General features: G+C 34.5%; 2 protein-coding genes across 4 annotated transcripts; both read left to right on the top strand.

The window, feature by feature from the left end:
* Window positions 1-2,102: 2,102 nt before the first annotated feature.
* On the top strand, window positions 2,103-7,645 carry LOC136415107 (testicular acid phosphatase homolog). Of its 2 annotated transcripts, none has more exons than XM_066399521.1 (8): window positions 2,103-2,262; window positions 6,094-6,222; window positions 6,283-6,381; window positions 6,437-6,673; window positions 6,728-6,913; window positions 6,978-7,101; window positions 7,152-7,366; window positions 7,424-7,644. In XM_066399521.1, exons 1-8 carry the CDS (start codon window positions 2,260-2,262, stop codon window positions 7,598-7,600), a joined length of 1,170 nt encoding a protein of 389 aa, XP_066255618.1. In that variant the 5' UTR covers window positions 2,103-2,259; the 3' UTR covers window positions 7,601-7,644. The 2 variants fall into 2 exon arrangements, with proteins under 2 accessions (XP_066255618.1, XP_066255617.1); XM_066399520.1 differs by lacking the exon at window positions 2,103-2,262 and adding an exon at window positions 5,948-6,007 and having other exon boundaries at window positions 7,424-7,645.
* A 125-nt stretch (window positions 7,646-7,770) lies between these two features.
* Window positions 7,771-26,062, top strand: MFS17 (Major Facilitator Superfamily Transporter 17). 2 transcript variants are annotated; one of them, XM_066399524.1, is made up of 11 exons: window positions 7,771-8,073; window positions 18,334-18,498; window positions 20,481-20,662; window positions 20,833-21,072; window positions 21,644-21,728; window positions 21,850-22,069; window positions 22,127-22,277; window positions 22,484-22,616; window positions 22,681-22,794; window positions 22,849-23,072; window positions 23,156-26,062. In XM_066399524.1, exons 2-11 carry the CDS (start codon window positions 18,423-18,425, stop codon window positions 23,336-23,338), a joined length of 1,608 nt encoding a protein of 535 aa, XP_066255621.1. In that variant the 5' UTR covers window positions 7,771-8,073; window positions 18,334-18,422; the 3' UTR covers window positions 23,339-26,062. The 2 variants fall into 2 exon arrangements, with proteins under 2 accessions (XP_066255621.1, XP_066255619.1); XM_066399522.1 differs by lacking the exon at window positions 7,771-8,073 and adding an exon at window positions 17,947-18,131.
* The last annotated feature ends 254 nt before the right edge of the window (window positions 26,063-26,316 follow it).

The following is a 26,316-nucleotide window of genomic DNA, read 5'->3' as shown; positions in this document are numbered from 1 at the left end:
GCATTATCGTAACAAATAGATTTTTGGGGTGGTTATATTGTTAAGACTGCGTTAGGTACGGATTCAGAAGCTGATTACAGGACCGGGCTCGAGTTTGGATTATCTTTAAGAAGAAATCAGGCGGTCAGCTTTTGAGTAGTTTGTGTTGAAATAGGTTTAATTTTATATTAATAAGAGAGAACAGAGACTTATGACTGATATTATCACTATTTCTCGTAGGCCTGCTTCTTTCGATTCTCTAGTTTTATTCGTTGTTTCGTTCTTAAGCAGGAATTGGAGTGAATTAACGTTTCATATATCTACACATAGCTTCAAAGCTTTTGCTTCACCTGATTTTTCTATTTTGAAACAATTTGCTATTAGAATTTTTTGTTATTGTCATATTTATGGTTTATCACTAACACGGTATCCTTTTTATATCAATAAACAATTTTTTACAAATTTTCTATTTAAATAAAGAATTCCAAGTATATTTTGAAGGTACGGATTAGTACCATCGAGGGTTCAAAGAAAAACCATGAGCCGCCAAGTGATACCACAAATTGATTGTACAAAAAAAGTGTCTTTAATGGAAGCAGAACATTTGTAGAGGTTTGTAGCTGTATGAATAGGCGTTTCTCAAAGCGACATCTCTTGCATATGGAATCGCTATTTAGAGACTAACTTTGTGCAAGATAAACTCAGAAAGGGCCGTAGGTGTGTAACTAACCAAAAACAGAATCGCTTTATACACTTATCAATGTGGCAAAATCCCATTATGGCAATACCAGAGCTTCTAAGGGACCTTACATATGCATTTGGAGGTGCTATTTAACTTCTAACCCATAAGGCCAATAAGAGTTCCTCCGCTACAATATTCACACAAGATAGATTATCAACAAGATATAATATCGACACAGACTTCGTCGATTGCAGTGGGTTGAACAGCACATACTTTCAGCCAAAGGATTTTAGAATTTTGTTCTTTTTTCTGACGTGACCAAAATTTGTCTGGTAAATGGTTGCCGCCGAATTCGAGTTTGGAGAGAGCCAACAGAAGCTGCTCAACTTGCTCACGCTCGTCTCGTGCCGCCTTTTGAAGAAAAAAGTGCCGTGGTTTGGGCTGGTATAATATCCAATGAACGCACAGACTTAGTTCATGTTCAAAAGACAATGAAGGCCGATATATATTATATATTAGGGACGTTCTGAATCCATATATTAGACTATGGCGTAGGACTGTTGGTGATAGATTTGGGTTCATGGATGACAAATCCCGTCCTCAATCAACCGTTTAAATTGGCCTGTTTTATCGCCTGACACGAACCTTATTGAACATGCTTAAAATTGCTTTTCAGGGGTGTGAATTCTCGAAGAAATCTTCTCAGAACCATCCAGGAGCTTGGTATTGCTGCTGTGGAATAATGACAGCATATTCCTCAAGCATGCAGCGAAGTCTTCAAGTTTGTATTGATTCCAAAGATGGAAATATACGTTATTCATTTTTTTTACTTTAAAAATATTAAATGAACATTTTTGTCTTTTGTTTTTAAGAATTGTTTTTATTGTTTAAAATTTAATAGTAAAGAAATTATGGTACAAACTAATTGACTTTCTGTTTCCAAATCTTTAACTAAAATTCATGAATAAATAAATATTTCATACATTTTTGCAACACATAATAAAATATCCAAGAATCAAAGTGGTGCAAAGTTGTTGAAGCTATATGTATTTTTTTGCTCCGTTTTGCAGAAAAAATTTGGTTTACTGCATAAGTGGTTTTACACGGCAACAATAAAAATGCCGAAAGGAACTTATCAATTTTGACAATATCATGCTTATAATTTGTTTACCAAGCACATACAAGCTTCTTGGCTCATTCATACAATACATTCTAGTAATTTTATACTAGTTTACACAACAATAACCAGCCGTGTAATACCAATTTAAGTTATTTTAGTTAGGTGAACGCTCAAACGATTATAGACGGATATTGTATTCGTGCAATGAAAATAGCGTTATCACTGTCATAAACACTGACGATGTTTTTTATAAGAAAAGTACAAACACTTTATGATTCTGTTCATCAGCCCACTGTTAACGAAATTGTCTTATTATTAATTTGATAGTACCACGATGATTTAGTAGAGTGCTGCCTATAAAGAAATTTTGTGCGTGTTAACGTGAACAATGGTGGACAAATTAAGGTAGGAGTCAATGCTGGAAAGTGGTATATTCACGTTCATAAAGGCTAAGAAATCGAGGGTGACCTAGACTAATATGGTAAGTACAGTTTTGTAATAATCAATGAGCCCTGGTATAAGAACGTGCATGAAATCCGTGAGGTACAAAACGGGCTGTTGATGGTGGAAACGAGTTTGGTAATACGTCTGCAATTTCATGTACAACTCTCAAAATCGATAATTCTTGCAGATTATGGTTCGAAACAGCAGTTTAGTGGTAATATTGTGGTTTCAGTTAATTAGGTATGCCTACTCATACATTTTTAAGCAATTGCAACTAAGTAGGGCAATTATTACTTTTGGTGCGTATCCTTTATAAAGTTTTAGTCAGGTTTCACGTTGGTTTCACAGTGCTTAAGTAAAGTTTGTGTTTACTTTAAATATTTTTTATAACTAATTTACAAAAGTTCAGATCAATTTTGCAATATGATACCAACTCATCTCCTCAATAAGTTTACGTGTAAGAAACTTCAGTGCATCTACCCAAAAGCGTAAGAAAGAAATGATGGGCGAATATTTTGTTCATATCTCGTGCGTTCTCAGAAACGAGAATTAATCAGGACCGGCCTTCGGAAGTCTGGCGCCCTAAGCGAATTTTTTAATCACCACTCTCTTTCCCCAAGAAAAACCGTCGACTAGGATAGGCCGCTGCTCTTCCTGGTTTGCCGCCTTGTGACGTCATCCAACCTCGTTCTGATAAGGCCAGCACTGGAATTAATATTTAGAGATTCAAAAAAACAACTTGAATTAAAAATTGAGATATAAGACTTGTATAAACAAATTTTGAGACATTTTTATGAAACCTCCTGAGTCCTTATCCTCAAAACATCAAAAGTCCTTTGGCTTTGCTCATTGCGCTTGCAAAGCAACGAGTTATTTTTTCTGTATTTATCTTAGGTTCGATAGAAAAGCTTGGACTGTGGTATGTCAAAGGGTAAATATGTTAATTAAGAATTTTATCTATTGCTATATTGAAAATGATACATTTTAATGAATTAACGATTGTAGAGTTGAACGGATTCATTCCGGGTTTCATGATATGGATCAGCAATCTTAAAACTGAAGGCTTTTCCAAGTTTTGCATTAACTAACATTAATCCCAATGATATTCGGTCAAATCGGGCTAGAACTTTTCCATGTGGGCTTATATTTTTTTGCAAAAGTTAAGCAGTTTTGTTTTTTTCGCAAGTTTAATTACTTAATAATAAATAAATTTTACAATAGCCAAAAACGTATGATACATTTTAATACAATTTTAATAGAACAATTTAATATTAATAAAAAAGGAATAATAAGAAAGCGACTTAGTTAGACTTACAATAGCGGCTATACAGGGTGTCCCAGAATGAGGGGGTCAACGCTTAACCACATATTCCTTGGTCAAAAATATATCGATTCATGGTGATATGCTTATATACGAAATTGTCTCCTTCTGGAGATACAAGCTCTTAAAGTCTCAATTTTTTTAAAAAGTTTTGCAGATAAGTCGGAAACGGCTAAATGGATTGCTACGAAATTTGGTGTATAATCTTTCTGCTTCTCAGGGCACATTCGACGGGGCTTATTATGGTAAAAACATCAGGGGCAGTGGTCAATTGCTACAAGGTCGAATGTTAAATACACCAGAACTTTTTTATTCGTTCATGCAGACGGTTGAATTTTTTTTAATGAAATTCCCGGTCAGTTACGCAACTTTTTTTTATCTCTTATTGAATTTTGATTTGGAGCCTCTATTAGACGAAAAAAAATTAAAAGGTTTATTTTGATTTCTGGGAAACAAGTTACAATGAATGCGACGCCTATGTTGTGTAATTGACAAGAACGCCGGCACCAGCTCAGTTCATTGTTGATAATGTCAGTGAATGCATGTGATTGATTAGATTTGCCAGGTTTTAAGAAAATTTTAAAAAATGTATACGTTTCGAGAAAAAACAGATATGTTGCTCACATTGGGATTTTGTCAAACCATAAAGAATCATCAACGATTTATCTTTCCGCATAAACTCTGACACTATTACGATAATTTCCCTGACAAAATCCCAATGTGAGCAACATATCTGTTTTTTCTCGAAACGTATACATTTTTTAAAATTTTCTTAAAACCTGGCAAATCTAATCAATCACATGCATTCACTGACATTATCAACAATGAACTGAGCTGGTGCCGGCGTTCTTGTCAATTACACAACATAGGCGTCGCATTCATTGTAACTTGTTTCCCAGAAATCAAAATAAACCTTTTAATTTTTTTTCGTCTAATAGAGGCTCCAAATCAAAATTCAATAAGAGATAAAAAAAAGTTGCGTAACTGACCGGGAATTTCATTAAAAAAAATTCAACCGTCTGCATGAACGAATAAAAAAGTTCTGGTGTATTTAACATTCGACCTTGTAGCAATTGACCACTGCCCCTGATGTTTTTACCATAATAAGCCCCGTCGAATGTGCCCTGAGAAGCAGAAAGATTATACACCAAATTTCGTAGCAATCCATCTAGCCGTTTCCGACTTATCTGCAAAACTTAAAAAAAAAGTGAGACTTTAAGAGCTTGTATCTCCAGAAGGAGACAATTTCGTATATAAGCATATCACCATGAATCGATATATTTTTGATCAAGGAATATGTGGTTAAGCGTTGACCCCCTCATTCTGGGACACCCTGTATAAATAGCATATTACATAAAAAAGATTAAATAAGTTAAAGGCAAAAAATAAAACACAATATTTGATTTATATTAAAAAAAATACTATACAATGATATAATAAAAACTTTTTAAAATAATAAATGAGCATTATTCAAAAAATATATTTTATCTATTAGCTAGGGACATTTAAATAACAGATTTAGCAGAAAACTGAAAATGAACAATTAAAAAATCGATATATTGTAGATTGTTCAGATTTTTTAGATTAGATAGATTTTTCGTATTAAAATCTCGTTTTATGTGCCCCCATAGTTTTTCTATAGGGTTTAAGTCGCAACTTTAAGCTGGTCAATTCAAGTCAACATAGAAAAATACCTCTTTTTTGGCGATACGTTTTTTGTTGTTCTTTCGAAGTACATTTTCGGTAAATCTCTATTTCACAATGTTTTTAAAACTTTTTAAAGTGTGCTATTTATATTGCCGCCACTGTATACCTTGGCTATCTGCTATTTTTTTTATTAAGAGCATTTACCAACGCATTTTTACATATGTTTTATATTCGTTTTTTTAAGTTTATTGAACAGTACCTCATTTCCATCATACTTGAACTTTGCGTATGTTACCATATTACAAAATATCATCGTCGGCACGAACGACGTTCTTAATTACATAATTACAAATCAGTTTTATTAAGTATGAGTTGAATTTAGGTACGTGGAAAATTTACAATCTCAGCAGTATTAGTTTGAATTGTAATACAAACTAGATCCGGGTGATTATCGAGAAAAAAGTATCTATTGCGGTCTTCTTAGGTACCTGATTCTTGCTTGTCATTCTAATCCAAATTTGATGTGCACTTTACAGAATAATTATTATACAGTTTAATCAAATGTAATTAAAAGTGTTTAATCTTTAGGCTTAAGTTTATAAATAAATTATCGATATTAGTCAATAGCATCGCGTGAGCGTATAAAGGCAAAGACGATGATCGCTAAAATTTGTAGCAGTTTGCTCCAGGGTCTTATGTACGTTAACTTTTGTTATGCTTACATTCTTACCATAATGTTCAAGATTGAGCAAACGTGATTTTTTCGGAAATGGATGAGATCAAGTATATAAATATACGAAAACGAGGAGAAGAGGTAAACTATGCACATACAAATGTATTCTCATTATACATATTATGGTTCTCATTCCAACACAAGTCTATATTTCTTATTTTTTTCAGCGGAGGCTCTCCAAACACACCCATATCGCCCTCATGGCCCTAGGAACCTTTGCAGTATTGATAATAATAGGAGTAGTAGTAGGAATTAACCTGAGGAACGGTGGAAGACAGCTTCAAATGGTTCATATCGTATGTACCTATTACTCCATTACGTAAATTAATCTTAATAACATACTTAAACTCTCCCAGATAATGCGCCATGGTGCCCGCACCCCTGCCGATACATTCCCCACCGATCCTCATCTTAAGGACACTTTGTACCCAGTTGGTTGGGGCCAGCTCACTAATGTAAGTTCTTCTAAAATATTGTAGACAACCTGAGAAAGTATTCCCCGAACTTCAGGAGGGCAAGCTGCAGCAATTGGAAGCTGGAAAGTTCCTGCGTAAACGCTACGACAAGTTTCTGGGAGACATCTACTTTCCCGACGAATACTATACCCAAAGCACTGACGTAGATCGGACCAGGACTAGCGTGCAAGTGGTGAACGCTGGCCTATGGCCTCCTAAGGCAGCCCAACAATGGGGATCCCTAAAATGGCAACCAATTCCCGTTCATATGGAGCCTTTAAGTCAAGACATGGTATGGGTTTCAGAGACCAATGTCTCTTGGGAGTGCATCAAATTTAAGTTGTAGCTGTTGCTTGTGAGGAAACCTTGTGCAGCCTATCATAGAGAACGGGACAGGGTGATGGAGTCTGAAGAGGTGCAGAGACGCTTTAATCAGTATCAGGACCTGTTTGAAGGGCTAACGAAGTATACTGGTAGGGCTGTCAAGGACTTTGACGATGTGCAGGATGTGTTCAGTACATTGAAAGCAGAGGTAATCATAATAATTGATGCTGGTGGCTTAGCTTATTTAGAATGTTATATTTTCTCATTTATAGGAGGGCTATAATTTCACCCTTCCTGAATGGACCAATCAGTTTTATCCAGAAAAAATGTTAGAGCCTACAGTATTTAGTTATATCTTGAACTCATGGAATGACAAAATGAATCGTTTAAAAGGAGGTCCGTAGTGCGAGAACTGTTTTTAATGCGTATAAAGTGTGAAAATTTAGGAGTTTTTTTGAAGAAAATTATCTCTGACTGGTACTCAAAAATCAATGGCACCAGGGCTCTGCAAGCCAGTAAAGCATTCTTGTATGGCGGCCACGATTCCACCATTGTTAATTTAATGAGAACCATGAAGATTTGGGATACTCAACTTCCCGATTACGGGATTACAATTCTGCTTGAATTTTCCAGAGACTCTAAAGGAGAATATGGGATTGAGGTAGTTTTCTAATACCTCAATGTAGTTGAGCAATGTTAAACTTCGATCTTTTTACAGGTGTTCCTCAGAAATTCCACTTTGGTGGAGCCTTACCAATTAACCATTCCTGGTTGCCAAAGTGTTTGTCCTTTGACACAATTTGTAAATCTGACTGAAAGCGTAATTCCTGAGAACTGGGAGAAGGAATGTGAAAATGATGGCGACTATGAGGTGCCTGAGCCTGGCGGCCCTTAACTTTATATTGTAAAAACTGTGATTATTTTTTAAAATCATTCAGCATTTGTTTTATATTTTCTTTCTGTTAAAGCAAATAAGAAAGCATAAAAAAACGAATCAAATTATCGTTTTAATCGATTACTCACATCGAACCTATGGTAACTACTACGATGACGTAAGGGACAGCTGAACTTCGGCCACGGAATTTTTTTTGAAATTTGATTGGTCACAAATCAGCTGGTTTTGAAGTGTAATTTTGTCAGTTTTGACACCCCATTTGTCAAAATCGATTTCTGCGGGGGCGAAAGCAAAGAGTGGTGAAACGCTTTGATTGTACATCTACGTCATTTTGGGGCTCGTTTAAAGAATGTACTCGATAATGGGGCATTTCTTATTTAAATAGTGTTAGAAAAAATGCGATCGAATATATTTTCAGTCAGTAACCATGTCATTCTTCTCTGTAAACTCTGTGTCTCACTTTGTTTTATAAGGTTAGTAACTCTTGCTCCCTTAGTGTTTTCTCAGGCTTTTCAACAAGTTTTATGTATTTCACTATGATAGCTAAGGTAAAATGATATTTTGAGGTATCTGTTTGAATATGTATTTCACTATCAATAATTAAAAGTGCTGAATTAAGAATCCTTGTGATTCAAGACATTGCACAATATTGAGTCTTCTATTAGAGTGTTCTGGACAAAGATAAAGTACTAATGAACCATATCAGACGATATAATTAGCTGCCTATTAAAGTCAATTTGGCCATTTAGTCCAAAAAGCACATGTTTCTGCTGTCTGATTTTTTTTTACCCTTTGCTAAAAGGAATAGAGCAGGTGGTACATATACAGGTATATCAGCTGGACTTTTAGGTGAACAATTGTGAACCATGAAGTATAAAATAATCCTGTCACAATTTTAAGAATACATTCAGCACTTGTTCTAAAGTAAAAATCAGGTATTTCATAACATTCTTTAACCACTGTACTAAACACATAAGAATTTTATTGGAATAAAATTTCTGTCAATGTTTAAGTGTTAAAAATGCTGCAAAGGTGCCCCAAACATCTAGCATTGGCTTCATAAAATTTTCCTGCAAATATAACTCTTGCATCAAAAGCATTCATGTAATCTGGATTAGAAAGACACACTCTTGCACTATATATTCTTATTTTTTGTACTGCTACAATTATCCTAGTAATTTCCATGGTCACCCTGGCCATGTTGTAACGATTTAAAATATCTCATACTTGTGGCTGTACTCAAAGATAAGATTTAAGGAATTCTCTTCTTAAATATAAATCAATTCATAATACAAAATTTCAATGAAAATTAATCTAATGCTTGCTTAGTCTTTATTTTGTGGAAAGAGTTTTTTATAATTAAATTAGGAATTTTTATTCATAAGAGAGAAGGCTGATTTTGTAACTCTCTCGGCTGCCTTCCATTATGATTTAAGACCTGTTCAGGTTTTAGTGTGAAGGTAAGTAATGATAGGGTTCTTATGTGAAGAAAAACACTATTTTGTATCTATAATATCAGGCACAAGGTTCAAAATTATAGGTACATTCTTGAAGATAGTATAATATCATTTCAAAGAAATATTCATGTTATTCATATAATCTGCAGAAATATTATTGTGGTTTGTTGATTTATGAAATGATTTTTGATTGATAATCACAAAAAGGCCTGCAAAAACTATTTCTTTGAGTAAACAGAGATTTTGACCCGAGGAAAAATACCACCTTGCCTATGTTGACAATGATTTGTGAATTGCAATTGTGGAGGATCTAAACAGGAAAATAAATTCAAAGTTTCAATTTGATATCTCAAAAATTGAAGCAGCTTTGAAATGAAACTTAAAAAAATCTGGGACTTTAAGACTCTGTATTTCGTTAACAATGTGTTTTTGTAATATAAATACAGTAGACACTCGATACCGTGAACAAAATAAAACAACGCACGTTCACGTTAACGATTTATTTATGTAATCGGCGGTTAATCTAAATAGAATGGAAAACAGATTATTGGGTGACAGAAAAGTCTGAAATTTTAGTTTGCTTCTTAGGATTTGTAATTTTTTGCACAAGGGCTGTTTCTCTTAGTCTTTTTAAAACTATGAGGTCTGTGAAGTCCACACCACTATATTCTGCCCACTGGATTGCAGTATCTAATGCAGTTATAGCGCTGTCCAGTGACACTTTACTTGACATTTCTTGAACATTCTCGACTACATGAACTTCACATTCTTCTTAGTCATTTTCACATTCTTTTTCAGCATCATTCCATTCCAATGCATCAGTTTCCTTGAATGTGGCCTACAAATATACATAAATTACATATGTAATAACAGATTTAAATTGTAAAGATAAATCCCTTACTTGTGGTGCTAGTGTATTTAGAAGATTACAGGATTTGGAGATTAAGCCTGCCTTATCATCGTCCCATCGACGTTTTAAAACAGAAAGAGGTAATTCATCATCGTCATCCTTGGACATTTCAGTGTTCTCTAAAATATTTCTCCAACATTTTGCAATAATTTGTGAATCGAGTCGATTCCATGCAGCCGTTAAGTTGACAACAGCTTCCTTAATAGTCAAGTTTTTCAATGTATCAGTTATGTTTGAATTACTTGCTATAACATCGGCAAGAAGGCTATTCCCGTAATATAATTTTGATCCATAGGTTGGATAAGCGGCGTAACGTTAGGTGGAAGAAACATTGTTATTATCTGTCCATCTTCGCTCTTTAATTCTTCTTCGTTTGAATGAGATGGCGCGTTATCTAGCAGAAGTAAGGCTTTTATCGGGAGCCCTTTGTTTGACAAAAAACGTGTAACCTGTAAAGGAATACGTAAATTTATGCTACGATTTCAAGAAAAATACACAACAAAATTTACCTGAGGTACAAAGGAATGATGGAACCATTTTTTAAAAATGTATGCAGTCATCATCCACGCTGCCTTGGAGTGTTCATAATCAACAGAGCAAGTAAAGTTTTTAAATGACCTTGGATTGGCAGCTTTACCGATAACTAATGGTTTTACTTTATGTCTTCCAGTAGCATTTGTGCAAACTAGTAATGTTATTCGTTGTTTTTCAGTCTTTCAATGTTTTGTCCTGTAGAAGTTTCCAGTATAAGCCCGTTTCGTCAGCGTTATAAAGTTGATCTAATGTAATTCCAAGTTTCTGCATTTGATTTTTTAACTGCTTTTTGAAAGGGTCAATAAGTTCCGGTTGGGAAGAAAGTTTTTCCCCGGAAATTTTTAAAAACCGAATTTCAAATCTTTTTTTAAACTTCTGTAGCCATCCCTCACTAGCCGTAAATTCCTTATCAGTTTCATTTATTTCAGAATGTATGAATTTGGCTTTTTACTTTATCATTTCTCCGCTTACGACAAAATTTTTATTTCGTTGATTTAGAAACCATTTGTATAGCTGTTTTTCCATTTGTGGTAATCCAGACCCTTTAAGTGTTTTCCTTTTACTTGATCCAACATATGTATCTGTTATTATTCTTAAAATGGTTTCTTTTCTTTGTTTTATTTTGCAAATCGTAGATTTAGCTATATTGTATTTTCTGGATAAATTTGAAACACTTGCACCTTTACTTAGCTCCTGAATTACAAGAGATTTTTCATGGAGAGTTAAACACTTTGGTTTTTTCAGCGACATTACATATAACAACACGTATTCATTAAACCTTTCGACAACCGTTCAAAAGCAACAGGCAAATGGTGCAATGCAAAAAATGAAACAATAGGGGAAAGTAAAACTGGGGAAATACCGGGCACGACCCGGGGTCGGGCAACCCCGTATTGAGCACGACTGCCAGGGAATCCCCAGAAGTAGTTCCCCCGGTAACGGAAATCATTTGTTCACATTATACGGTGGTTAATGTGATAGAAAGATGATTCACGTTATCCGGAGGTTTACGTTATCCGATGTTCACAGTATTGAGTGTTTACTGTATATAGTAAACTAATATTAATTTTGGGTTCATGTGTCCAACCTTCAATCACATATTGTATTGTCGGTAATGTTTTGCTACAAAAAAACTTGGACACCCTATACTATAGATAGTACATTACCCTGATTGATATACACTACACTGATTATACACTCAGTATAAAGTAATATAATGTCAGAAACGATTAAAACCGATGACTTGGGTATTCATCTACTCCTCATTGGTTGCAATTATCCCTGTTCCCAAGATTCGTGATCAGCGCCCTTTGACACCCAGGCCCATAAATGTCTCATTAGTTAACTTGAATTACGGTGGTGGCAGAGTCCATTAGAGCTATCGATGGTCCTATATCGCTTTCTACAAGTGGAACCCTATAGATATACAGTGGCCAGCAAAAATATTCATACACCTGTAACGCTATTAAACAAAATGAAATAACAATATGACTAGTACATTGTAACATTATTTAATTAATTTTGTATTAAACGGCAACATGCAAACAACTAATCTATAATAATTTTCTTTATTAAATCATATTGTTTATAAGTACTATAGCAAAATGTTTACAAATATGTCATAAAATTAGACCGCAAAAGTATTCATACATTTGTGTCGGCACACAAAAACAGGTCTAAACCTGCAAGGAAGTCGATCGTATCTACGGATATTCATTTCTAAATTATACCAGCTAGTATTAGCAAGTGAATGTGAGTAGTAAATCAGAAATTAAAAAAACAATTGTTTCAAGACATAATGGGTCGAAAATTGGGAGAAACAACAATTGCTGAGAGAGAAATAATAATCAGGTTACATAAACAAAATAAACCATATCGAGAAATAGAGAAAATAGTTAATAGGAGTTTTGCAACTATTCAAAGCATTGTCAAAAAGTTTAAAAATGAAAACTCCGTTGTTAATCGAAAACGAACCGGACAACCAAGAAAGATGACTGTTAAAGAAGAGAGGAAAATTGTACGAGAGGTCCAACAGAATCCAAGAATAAGTGCTACACATTTAGCTGCAAGGGTTGAAGAAATGTTTACAAAAAAAGTAAGCCCCGATACTGTACGAAGGATAATAAAAAAAGGTGGATACTGTTCAAGAGTGGCTAGAAAGAAACCTTTTATTAATTAAAAAAATAAACAGAAACGTTTACAGTTCGCAAAACAATATATAAATAGCCCACTAGATTTTTGGAATAGTGCCTTATTTTGTGATGAAAGCAAATTCAATATATTTGGTTCAGATGGTCGACAGTTGGTGTGGCGAAAAAGAGGAGAAGCTTTAAACCCCAAGAATCTGCGAGCATCAGTAAAGCATGGAGGTGGTTCCTGCATGGTATTGGGCTGTATGTCAGCCAATGGAGTGGGAAACTTAGTGATCATTCCAGGGATCATGGATAAAATGATTTATTTGAATGTTTTAAAAAACAATCTGAAACAAAGTGCTGAAAAACTAAACATGCCTCGAATTTATTCATTTTACCAAGACAATGATCCTAAACACTCGGTAAAAATTGTTTAGGAATGGTTAGTATACAACATACCAAAAATTGTTAAGCTTCCACCCCAATCGCCAGACATCAATCCCATAGAAAATGTATGGTATGAATTAGAGAAACGAATCAGAAAACGTGAAATAAGCAACAAAAGTGACTTAGAAAAAATTTTGCGAGAAGAATGGTTAAAGATTGATCCTTCTGTAAACACGAAACTTGGTCGAATCGATTTCTCGACGCTTAGCAGCTATTATTGAATCTAAAGGCCATGCCTCAAAATATTAATATTATATATCCTAATATTATTTCTAATTAATCACATTATGTATGAATACTTTTGCGGTCTAATTTTATGACATGTTTGTAAACATTTTGCTGCAGTACTTATAAACAATATGATTTAGTAAAGAAAATTATTATAGATTAGTTGTTTACATGTTACCGTTTAATACAAAATTAATTAAATAATGTTACAATGTATTAGTCATATTGTTATTTCATTTTGTTTAACAGCGTTACAGGTGTATGAATACTTTTGCTGGCCACTGTACATCCTTGGGTCAAATTTGCGTCGATTCTCATATGGCCAACCTGATATTAATGTTCTTTAGAATTAACTCTTAACTTGTAATAATGGAGAGTAGCGGTAGAGCTCATCTTACCACATAGTAAATTGTGAGCACATTGCGACCGACCAAGCTGTAACTGGAATGATTTGTAGAATTCAAGTCGTACCTTGGAACTCAAATTATGTCTTTGTATGCCTCGTCGTAGAACATCACCGACTAGAAAAGTGTCCAGGTTTTCTCCACATGTTTCCACATAGATTTTTTTGCCTTACAAGTCCACCAAACTCCTCACTTTTTCGTTTCAGCATATTATTTGGTGACATCATCATCTTGATTGGGATCGAAAATTGGGACTTCAAGTGAAGGCGATGTCGAAGGCCATTCAGTTGCATTCCTTATGTTTTTGATTAACTTAACCTTCATCGAGTTAATGCTCAACTTTGTAGCGAATTCTTCTTCCATTTGGAACAATTCACCAGAGAAAAGTTCAGAAAGTTCAGAAGATTGAAAATAATTCGAAAATTTTGAAAAATGACTTGCTGGTAACCGTTTACTCTGTGGTTACAATCGCAAATAGTGTCCTCCTTATGACGTAAGAAATAGAGGCCATAATGATTTCTTTTATCACACATAGAATTGATTTTTCTCAAAATTACATTAAAATGAATTAAGACAAATATAATCTCAGCATCGATTAAAATTCGTGTTCCATCAAGCACGCAACTAATTGGCCTCTTATCGGTTGCAATCATCCCTGCTCTCAGATTCTTTATTAACGCCCATTCATTCTGGTAACTGTCCCAATAGTTTCAATTGTATAATGGTATTGGCAATGTCCATTGAGGCTATTGATGGTTCTATCTCGGGTTCCACTGTAAGTGGTGTAGAAAAAAGAGGAAGGCAGCTTGAATCGATTCTCACATGTACGTGTAAAGTTCGGATTCCGCAGAATCGAACTTAAGCCATAATTCAACGACTTTAACGTCCTCGCTTTTTTCCAATTTTTTTTTCCCATTTAAACAACAGGAATAACTCTGTTCCGACAGGACAGTACTGTTTCGAGAGGTCGTTGTTCTAACCAGCAATACGGTTGGGGATGCCGTTAATTTAGTTTTTCCAACCTTACAGGGTAGTATAACATCGTTTTCAAAATGTATCGAATTTCGTCGTGAATTTTTTTAATTCGGCGTAACAAACAATTTACGTAACTTTAAAAATTTATATTGGGGAATAACAAGGCCTGAACGTATTATATGTATGTATTTATAAACGGAGATTACTAAGTATTACGACGTCCCGTTGAGTAACATAATCATACACCTGTTGCTATTATTAAATCAATAAATGTAGCAGTAATGAATGGCATGAAAGGCTTATCTAATGGTATGTGAAGTGTATTGTGTATCAACATAAGGGGAAATGCAATTTAAGTGTAAAAAAACCTAGGGTTTGCGAAATAACCATAATGTAATGTTTGTGTGACGTATTTTACAAATCTCAACTATAGGATTTTTATTTTATCTTTGGTTTTATAGTTTTATTGCACTGCACAATCAGCAGAGAATTTTATCGATTTTGCTGAATTACACTCACTTTCACATGAAATGCACCACCCAGTAATAATAATAATTAAGTCTTGTAATTTTGGCAAAATAATGCTTCATAATAGAGTATCAAATGATCAGACTTTCAGTAAAAAAAAAAGAATGCTGGTGGTTTTTTTGTCATCGACCTATTAGATTTTTTATTCAACTGGAAATAAATAAAATAATATTTACATGGAAATATCAGTTTATTTTGTTGTTGAACTGTGAACAAGACATCTCAAAATGCCCCCAGTGAGACAGCGTCGAAATTTTTCCCAAGTTTCGGATTTTGATAGAGGGCGAATTATCGGCATGAAGGAGGGTGGACTTTCTTTTCGTGAGATTGCCCGAAGAATGAATCGGAACCACACCACGATTGCGAGAATATGGTCTTCGTGGTCTGAAGAAAGGGTTCAGCGACATCGTCCAGCTGGACATCCTCCTCGTAGCAACAACGCATGTGAAGGTCGACTTCTTAGACGGATAGCCATTGGTGATCGATTTCAAACAACAATGTCTGTTGCAGTAGATTGGATGGGAGCTCTAAATCGTCGGGTGTCGATGGCAACAGTTTACAGAAGAATTTCGTCTTTTGGCCTGCATTCATACCGCCCAAATCTACGACTGCCACTAACCGCCCAACACCAAGCTTCCAGATTGGCCTGGTGTCAAGAATGAATTGATTGGAATCAAGAGTGAAACAATATCGTCTTCAGTGACGAGTCGCGATTTTGTTTATGGATCAATGATGGTCGTAGAAGAGTAAGACGATACCGAGGTGAAAGAAGAAATTTGCAATTTTCTGAAAGGCGCCACACAGCTTTAACACCTAGTGTTATGGTTTGGGGTGCGATATGTGTTGGCCGAAGATCTTCTCTTGTGTTCGTTCCAGGCACCCTAAACGCACGTCGCTACATTGACAATGTTCTGAGGCCAGTATTAGTACCTTTCATGCAAACTTTACCAAATGGCATTTTCCAACAGGATAATGCAAGACCACATAGTGCGAACATTACTTGAAGATACCTGGAAGAAGCACAATTGGAAGTACTGCCTTGGCCTGCACGGTCACCGGAACTATCGCCCATCGAACATCTTTGGGATATGATGAGTCGCCGTCTTCGAAATTTACCGAGGCCTCCAAACAATGTGGATGACCTACGACATCATCTTGAGGTATCATGGAATGAAATACCCCAGGAAGATATTGATCATTTGTTGCAAAGTACACCGCGAAGAGTACGTGCTTGCATTGCCGTACGAGGCGATGTCACTCATTATTAATTTTTTCATTATCAAATGTTGTATTTTTTAACTGAAAGTCTGATCATTTGATACTCTATTATGAAGCATTATTTTGCCAAAATTACAAGACTTAATTATTATTATTACTGGGTGGTGCATTTCATGTGAAAGTGAGTGTATATCAGATTACTCAGTTCAGCAGGTGCGTATTCAGGTCTCTTATGACCTGATCATTGTAAAATGCAGTCTTGAATGTTCAATTCTTTCAAATAACAATTTTCACAATTTCCCCTTCCTAGTCGTATGCCTAAAATGTGTGTAAATGTGGAACTTTTCCGATTTTTTTACTTTTTATGCTCCTTTTTTACACAAACTTTTACATTTCTTACTGTACTAGAATTACTAATATTATCCTGCTGCAATTCCAAGCATTATTGATACATTTAATGCTACATATTGTTCCCTTTAATTTCATGATTATTGCTTGAACGAAGATTTTTGTTTTTTTTTTATCTTGTTCTTTCAACCATCTTAACTCTACGTAATATCCAAAATCGGTGCCTCAACTCGTCTGTTGAAGAACTTGTTTGAACAGGCATCACCCAACTAAAGATGTGTTGAGCCGACCACTTCAAATTGCATAATTTTGTATTATTCAAGACGATCATGAAATTGTCTGTCTACACTTTTGGTTAACAGTCTCGTGCTCGCATCATTAGACTTAATTGAGCAGCTTTGACCGCGAATCACTTAACCTACTTGATGTAAGAACCATTTTTTATTTACTTCATTTATCAAGTTGTTTACAGGGAAAAAAGGCAATTATGTATTTTTTTTGTGATTACTGGATTTTGAATCGAAGGGCTTTGTGCAAATGGGTGCTGTTGTTTTGCCTAGATTAGCCCATGCTAGGTACTTGTATGGTTGAATTTTAGACGACCGTAGGTAGAAGTAATAAAATAGAAAACAAGTAAATGCCTCGGTTTATCAAGCAATTGATAAGTAGGAGCATTATAACATGCAAGTATTATTGGTCTATATTTAGAATGCCCTTAAAAGTTTTAACAAATTTTATAGTTTCCTCATTTGTCTCGTTAAAAAAAGGAAAGCAACAAATGATTTCACAACAACAGTTCATTTTCTAACTGTTATTTACTACTTTTTTCGTTCTGAAATCGCAATTACGACAATTAGGTAATATTAATTTAACATTCTTGAACTTTGAGACATGCAAAACCACAATGACAAAAATTATTCAATTTTTTCAATTGTATAGAAATAAATCTACTTAACTGAATTGCTCTCGACGAAATATAAGTCCCTAGCACATTTTTAAAATTTTGCTAATTTTGCGTTCAGGATGATGCGTGATGGTTGGTATATCCCCTTAATTCCTATTAGTAATGTAATCATTTTTGATTTGTGAGCCAATTTTCAATCGTGACCGAGGAATACTCTGATAGTAGTTCATGCTTGCTTATTCAGCACAATTCATTAAAACGAAGTTTAGTTTTTTTCAGCGGTACATAATTTGTTTAAAAGTGGTGTCATTCGGAGAAAGAGACTTGAAAAAATTGTCATTGCCTTGATAATAATTTTAAATTTGTATTATATAAATTCTCCTTTGTGTCGCTGCCCGTTTCAATCAATTTAGTGAGCCTTACTGTCGGTGATTGCAGACTTCAAGGTATATTAAACTAGTTTTATCACTAAAAAAGAACATGCATAATGACTTTGACCCGTTTACTTATAAGGTTTATTCACAAGCCGTAAAACGCCTCATCAAGAGTATTTTTTGTCCTTTATATTATATTTGTATGTGGCATATAATCAAACATACGTTTTACAAGTCGAAATATACAGTTGATTTCACTTTCGCAATTTCTTAGCTGATCCGGATTTACATCGTTACCACTTACCATGGAGGAGCAGAAGTATTGAGTTTTTGAGTTAATTCATTGAAGTTAGTGCTGTGAAAATGGAGGAGCGCGTTTACAATAGTGACCTGTCCTATTCCAAAGAAGCGAAGAAGTGCCTGTTGCATAGAATATTTGGTAAGCTGGTATTTACGTGGAATTTTCCAAACAAAGCAATCTTGTGGTAATGAATATATGTAAATTGTTGTGGGAACTCCTATTTTTAGCGACAATATATAAGGTGTCGCTAAAATGTATAGTTAATTAAACTCGAGGTATAGTGCCTGATGGGTAATTTTTTACAAATTCTTGCCTCATTAATGCCAACAGTGTCGTTCAATATCGGTGGGGATATTAGCCCTAAAATTAGTTGTTTCTGTTTGCCTCTTCAAACTATTTTCTGTCCTATCCGCCTTACAACTACTGGAATAACCGCAAAGTAATTCGCTAGCAAGTTTCCATTTTGTCTCACTTACTTGGTGTTCATTTTTGTCTTGTCTTTTTTAACTGTTTTTTTTTTGTACACTTTAATACTTTTGAAAGATGAATCAAAATTGAACATCATTTAAAATTTTGTTATTTAAATTTAGTTACAGAAAAGGCATTCATGAAACAAGCGCAATTGCGCCTCTGCAGAAAGTGATTTTACAGCCATTCTGTGTAAAAATGGGAAAGTTATCCATTTGTTTTGTATACTAACTTTGACTCACACCTCAAAACTAAATCCCATATTTAGCTTCATTTCTTTAATTACTTGCTTTATTTTGTGACCATTATATTATGTAATAAAAGTATTACTTACTTCATGTTCATTGCACGTACTCTTGCGTAAACGCTAAAAATTTCAAATTTAAACTATTTGTCGCAAAAATTAAATCTTCCATTCAGTTAAAAAATATTTCCATACATTATGCAATAGTACGTTGAATTTGATTTATTGCATTATTTGATGAACAAATCTAAAAAATGGGTGTTGTTAATTAAGCATGCAATTAAGTAGTGGAAATTATAACACACATAATTTATTTGATCTTTACATTGCTAGGCAAACAGTTATTACCAGTATACCCTATGAGTCGCATTGTTTAAAATCATGTGTTTTGTTGAGAGTAATCACTAAATAACACATATACGCAATGCAAACAAATTTCTAAATGTTTGAACAGGTTATTGACTTATATTTGTGTTACTTAATCTAATCTGGACACAAATGGGCTCCAACTTGTATCACGACTTATGCCTTTTGGTTATTTGAATTATGCGAGGCAGAATACAGATATTTTCGATTAGGAACTACCCAGCGCTTAAAACATTTATTAAGAAAAAGATAATCTATCGGAATTTAAGTGTCTGATATTATTTTAACGCCCCAATCTCAATGGGCACGCAATTATTTTATTGTCAAGTGTAGATACGTGGAGAGACGTATGAAGTGCAAAATCTGTTTAATTATTTCTGAGGGTTACCTCAAGGTTTCTGACATCAGATCAATTATAGAGCTCATCTTAATGGATATATATTCACATGGTTGATCATGTTTTCTTGCTTAACTAAAGAGGCAAATGTGCTAGTAAGTACGATAGTTAAATTTGAACTGAACCCGACACCAGTTCTTAATACGCATGTGTGCATCTATTCGTGAGGCTCCCTGATGCTCAGGCAGGCGTGCAAACATGCATACGAAGAACTGATAGTTCTGTTCAAATTTAAGTATCATGCTTACTTGCGGTTTGTTTCTTCAGGTTTTTAATTTTTTACTATAAAATTTTCTAGAATTTATCCTATTTAATTGTCTCTGTATCTCTTGAATTTTTAAGACCCCAGTGCATGCAATACCAATTTGAACCACACTGTCTATATATTGTTTTGTAAAAAACGTTACCTATCAGCGCCGAAAATAAAGAGTTTAATCATAATTTAAAGCTATGATTTGTTATTCCACCACATATGATATAAATTGGAAAAAAATTACTTGATTTACCTTCCATTCAACTGATTTAAATCCCTTCAACCATGGTTATCATGTACACAATACAATTGAAAATTGTTCGCTTTTATGCCTATTTTACGACACTCATGAGTTCTGTGGTTTGTTAGATGTAGATGTATTCTCTTTTTAGGTCAAGTTCCAGCTAGACTAGTGTTATACCTACTGTCATGGTCCGGTTTCCTGGTTTCCTTCATGATGAGGAACGACATCAATTTAGCCATAGTGGCTATGGTAGCTGAGCCTCAACACGATACTAATTCTTCTGCCGAATATTGTTTTGTTGTCGAGAGTAACAACGCAACAGTTATTACAGTAAGTTAGTGAAAAAATGTTGTCTTTTGCACGAGTAATTTCAGGTGTTATCTACTTGATTACAGTCGTAGTTTTCTTGTTTTTAAACGAGTCGTTTTCACAGTTCAGAAAATGACAAGAAATAAGTTTCAAGTAATTTCTAATTCCAACTGCGTGAACCTTTGTTTTAGGACTATGGCGGAACCTTAGACTGGTCAAGCTCAGTTCAGTCCTACGTCCTAGCTTCGTTTTACTGGGCTTACATAGTATCTCAGCTAGTGGGCGGATTAGCCACCCAAAAATTAGGGACCAAAAAGGTGTTCGGCTATGCCCAGCTGGTTACTGCCATGGCCAGTCTGTCCATTCCTGCTGCTGCCGAGACTCACTACGGCTTGGTCATTGCTTTACGCTTTATACAGGGATTTGCTTCGGTAAGTTAAGCGATCTAGCAAATGCCAAGGAAAATTACGGTTTGCGCATAATACCTACTATTGAAAAGAGCTTAAAATTTCCATATACAATGTAATTGCTGTCACCAATTAATTCACTACCATTTGCACTAACGTAAGTTTAGTGTCTAAGCCCGGCTTAACTTAGATACTTTGCTTCTTTAATGTACTTGTCCTTAGAAGAATTGCTTAGTTAACTTAAGCTTATGTTTTTTTTTTGGCGGTAAATGACAGAATTGTGTTGTGAACAGCAATGTTCAGTTCTCTCAGTTCAATACTCAGTATATTATATTTTAAGATCCGCCATATCTTGACATTAAGGCAAAGTTGCATATGTCCCTATGAAACAAACATCTATACATAATTCTAGATTTATATTTTTTCTTTATGTCTGAACGTAACTTTCTTTTGCATTTGCCTCTTTTGAATATTCTTCGGAATAGTGTGTAAATAATTGAAAGTATGGGTGTTTAAAAATCGTTTAGTGAGCTGGAACAAGAGAATTGCAGCAGGCCCATCCGTTGTGCCTTCTGACTTAACGTACATATTTTAGGGTCTGACATGGCCTGCCATGTACGCGCTTGTGGGGCACTGGATCCCCGTTCCAGAACGTAGCCGGTTTATGTCGAGTTTTCAAGGTATGTCAAAATTATTCAGTACATTACATTTCAACTTGTTTTGAGTACTGTGTCATACAGCCGCAGTATATTTTTAAAGACACTGCAAATTATTAACACTCATGTTCTTATTAATCCTCAGGTTTCAGCATTGGCATCGGTATCACTTACCCATTATGCGGGTTTTTAATCGCCAGCAAGGGCTGGCAATCGGTGTTTTACACCACAGGGTCCATTGGGGTGGCTTGGTGCATCATATGGTACTTATTGGCTTTCGATAGCCCAGAAACTCATCCTCGTATCAGTTTGAGGGAACAAAAGTATATTAGAGAGAATACTGTTAATACTTACGAAAAAACCAGGTAAATTGAGTTTCTATATGGAGTAAGACAAGTAGTTTATTTGGGGGTTATTTTTAGACAGCAGCAGGTTCCCTGGAAGGCGATTCTGACATCGAAACCTGCCTGGTCCATCGGTCTTACTACTTTCGGTAGGATTTGGGTACATTATACATTCATCATTTCAGGGCCTCTTTACATGAAGAGAATATTGGGTTTTAGCATAGAAAAGGTAATATGAGATTAAAATTATATTAAGCTTCAAATTAGTAATATTCACAACAACAAGGGGTAAACTGCTTGTGAAGAAAAAATAAACCTAGCCTCTGAATTATATAGCAAACTTCTTTTGCATTTTGCCCCTCGCTCTAGGAAAAAGAGACCGAATATTACTCACCCCCATCCAGTAAAGTACTTATATTGTTTCGCAATTTTTAGAACGGCTTATTAAATGGAGCTCCCTTTATCTGCAGCTATGTAGCTTCAGTCTTTTTCTGTTACATTGCGGACAAGATACTTACAGGGAACTATATGTCACTGACGAATCTCAGGAAATTAATGACGGCTCTTTGTAAGCGCAATTGCTGAAGTAAGTTTTCGGGTATTTAATTTGTTGTTTTTTTGTGGATTTTCAGCTCAGGTAGTACCAGGACTTCTAGTGCCTCTGGTCAGTTACTTAGGCTGTGACATTGAATGGGTGTTGGTCGTTTGGTTTACTGCCGTTACGTTGATTACTGCTTCTTACGCAGGTAAGTTTCAAGGCAAATTTTACGCTTAACATTTCTTTTCATAATTCACTTCAGGTGCAATGGCAAACATAGTAGATATTGCTCCGAACTTCGCCGGACCGGTATTAGCTTTTGCTCAAACCATACACATGACAGCCAGTTTCCTCAGCCCTCAGGCCAATTTTCACATGCTAGAGAACAAAGTTCATTTAATGTCTGCCTGGCGCACCGTGTTTTACGTTTGTTGTTCAGTTGGATGCGTTACTTACATCTCGTATCAAATGTGGGGAACTGGAGATGTAAGTGATTTTACAACATTTTCGTTTTTTTTTTTTGTACAATTTTCACAGAAACTGAGTATTTCTTTAATGCTATGTTACAGATACAGCCCTGGAATTATCCTCCTGGCGAGGGTGATAGCAAGGAAGTTGAGGAATTGGTAACAACACCCGATAGTGAAAATGGAGTGCCAAATGGTAAAGGTGTAGTTCTAGTATCCAAAGGTGTTAATGGGAATTCGACAGTTTACTTTCCCGTAAATAGGGAAGACAATAATACCGCTTAAAAGATATAGGTACATAATGTGTTGTTCTGATATGAGTACATTGAACCTACGTACAAATTACTTAAGGGTCAGAGGTGAATGATTCTGTCTTACGTAGAGTACAGGGTGTTTTTTTGTAGGTATTTTTATTAATTTTAATTATTGTTTTTTATTAAGTTTAAAACCGCCAACTCCCTTTGTTGGTTTTAAGGTCAAAGTCTATGACAGAGCATGTTTTTCCTCGTATCTTTTGTGATATCAAATTAGACTAGAATACTAGGTACTAATAGATTTAAAAGAGTATATCGAGAAGTATTTTTAGGTGATAGGTTTTGCGGGTTTTAGGCTAGGGTATTAACAACTTAAGGTAGGTTGAAACGGTTTTATTGTCAAAGTTATTTAAAACTTGATACATATTTGTTTCTATTTCTTCGGCAACAATTTACCAGTGAATTTTCATATATTTAATTGTTCGGGCTCTCTTTTATGGAGTGTTGTTCTTAAGTATGTGTACTACTGTTATCTCTGGAACGGCTATAGTTATAAGTAGATCGCATAATTAAGAAAACTATGTCTTTTATGGAGCATAAGCATATGTAAGAAACTGCTGCCATCTTGTCAAATTTTTTCCAAAATATTTGGGAAAGCACGAAAATGTGACATTAAACTCAAACTTATTCATGATGGGTTTTTGGACTGGAACGTTTAAAAACATAATAGTGTAAAACACCAATGTATTTAGAAAGACATTTTTAAAATTAGAAAATAACATTTCCAGGTTTGTATTTAATAGAAACCGAGATACTGATAAGGTGGTTATTCAGGGTCGCTTGAAGCTAAACATTTTGTCATTTTTTAGAGAGTAATGATTTATGAAGGAAGGGGATGGACAATTTTGGCAGTTTTGATATTTTCACATGTAGGTACCCATTTAGCTAGTCTCTGAAACTTTGGCAACCTTTTTGGGGGTTCTAAGAAACCGCATAGACAAAAATGAATAGTATAATTGTAGACTTTTCGGAGAAAACAATAATGTGCGCATTTAAAAATGACACTCTGTACCGAAATTTACTTAATAATGTGACAATCGCCATGCCAAAAAATGTACTTAAGCATGACAAAATGCTTATTGAATGAATACTTATTTATTATGTCCAAGAAATATCTCGAAATAAAAGAAAAAAATAGATTTTTGACAGATTTTATTTATTAAAAAACTTAACACCGAATCTTGGTCGAAAGTTTTTACGTAATTTTTAGGTTATTAATCACTATAATGCAACAATATTATAGTTAAAACAATATAACAATTTAATATACGTAAGAACATAAAATATAGGTATCTTCAAACAAGTAAACGCACTGAACGTTTATGGCACAGCCTTACATAAACGTTAACGACCTCATATTTAGTATTGTATTATCTTAACATGACATTTCACTTGAAGCTCGAAGCATTCCTTTTTAAATATCGACACTTACCAAATATTTGTAGCAGAACAACCACATTATTATCACTTGAAAATTTATCTTGTAAATGCACCCTCTCCCAGAGAAGAATGTATTATAGAAGAGTAGTTAAACGCATTTGTCACTCTAAAATTCACATTTTCCATACAGGATGGTAAGGGTAATATTGTTTAATAAAGTATTAATGTCATTAAAATGCAATGTTAAAATAGTACTGTATTGTTGGTTTGTGTGGCTTTTAAGGTGGAAATTTATGTTTATTTTGGCGGTATGTATTACTGACATCACGTAATAAAATGGTATTAACAGTTTTTTCAGAAATAATATTAGAAATTTCAACTCCAGCAAGTTTAAACGTTTTGCTGAATTTATAGCACTTCTTGATGCGTCAGCTATTTGAAATATTAATGCATTTATGCATTATGGTTATGCATTATGGTAATAGTAATTTAGGTTACAAGTCCAGCAGGTGACTTGTTATCAGTTTTTTTTTAAGGTCGAGATGATGTTAAGAATCGAGTATGGAAAGTCTTCTAGAGTGCTGTAATAATATCTAATGGAGGTTTATTGAATATTGTTTTAATCCGTGTTGTCTAGTTGATAATCTATTTTTCTTGAAAATATGGTGAACGTTATTTGTATCTACGTTTTGGCTCAGTTAAGTATTTATTGAATTCCGTCAGTGTGAGACGCATTTTTTTTAAATTTTATGAATACTTATTTATTTACATGCAATAACGTGTATTTAATTAGTGTCTATAGTCACAGCAAAAGGAAAATGTTTAATTTATAAATAAATTTAAAAAATAGTTGTGAAACCGACTGCAGTATTCCAAACGATAGATTGTTTTGTAATATGGATGTTTTGATCGCTCTAAAGGCCTTTTTATACCCTCCAATGTGTTTTGAGTTCTTCGTTAATACAATCTTGCCCGGGGATAGAGTGCATGAATCTCCAATATATTTATGGGACCGTTATCACTTCTGAAGCTCTATTCTGTTAGGTATTTTTATAGTTTAGACACTTAACTATTGAATCTTGAAAAGTACTGGGAAATTTACCAGGTCAAACTTGATGTTTACGAATTGGAACCAAGTGTGAAGAGAAATCGGGTTCTTTTAGCAAATTTGGTAAGAAATTTGCGGTTTGGTCCTTGCGTGGCATTATTAGTTTGTTAGAGATTACTAGAAGGTAGGTAACTCCTAAACATACCTTGATTATATATATAAAAAAAACTACATCTTCAACGATTAAATTTATTTTTCATTACTAAAGCGTAGTTTTATTTTTTTAACAGTTCCTACAAGTGGAGCGTTCGTAAGGTTTTGACTGGTAAAAAGAACTATGGTGTAAGTCAGGTGGTGCATACCAGAAAAGTTGGAGATATTTAGTTTAGAATGCCAATATTAGATACACTGTTCAAAATAAACTAGGGAAAAAAGATAATTGTTGATAAATCCTCATATTATAGAATGGGCCAAGTATTAACAGATGAGTTTTGGCTTGGATATCGACCTGATCCCCGAAG

This window comes from Euwallacea similis, chromosome 19 (genome assembly GCF_039881205.1).
Source record: "Euwallacea similis isolate ESF13 chromosome 19, ESF131.1, whole genome shotgun sequence".
Classification (NCBI taxonomy): Eukaryota; Metazoa; Arthropoda; class Insecta; order Coleoptera; family Curculionidae; genus Euwallacea; species Euwallacea similis.
The sequence above is the reverse complement of the archived record's forward strand: the minus strand, read 5'-3'. Positions and strand labels throughout refer to the sequence as shown.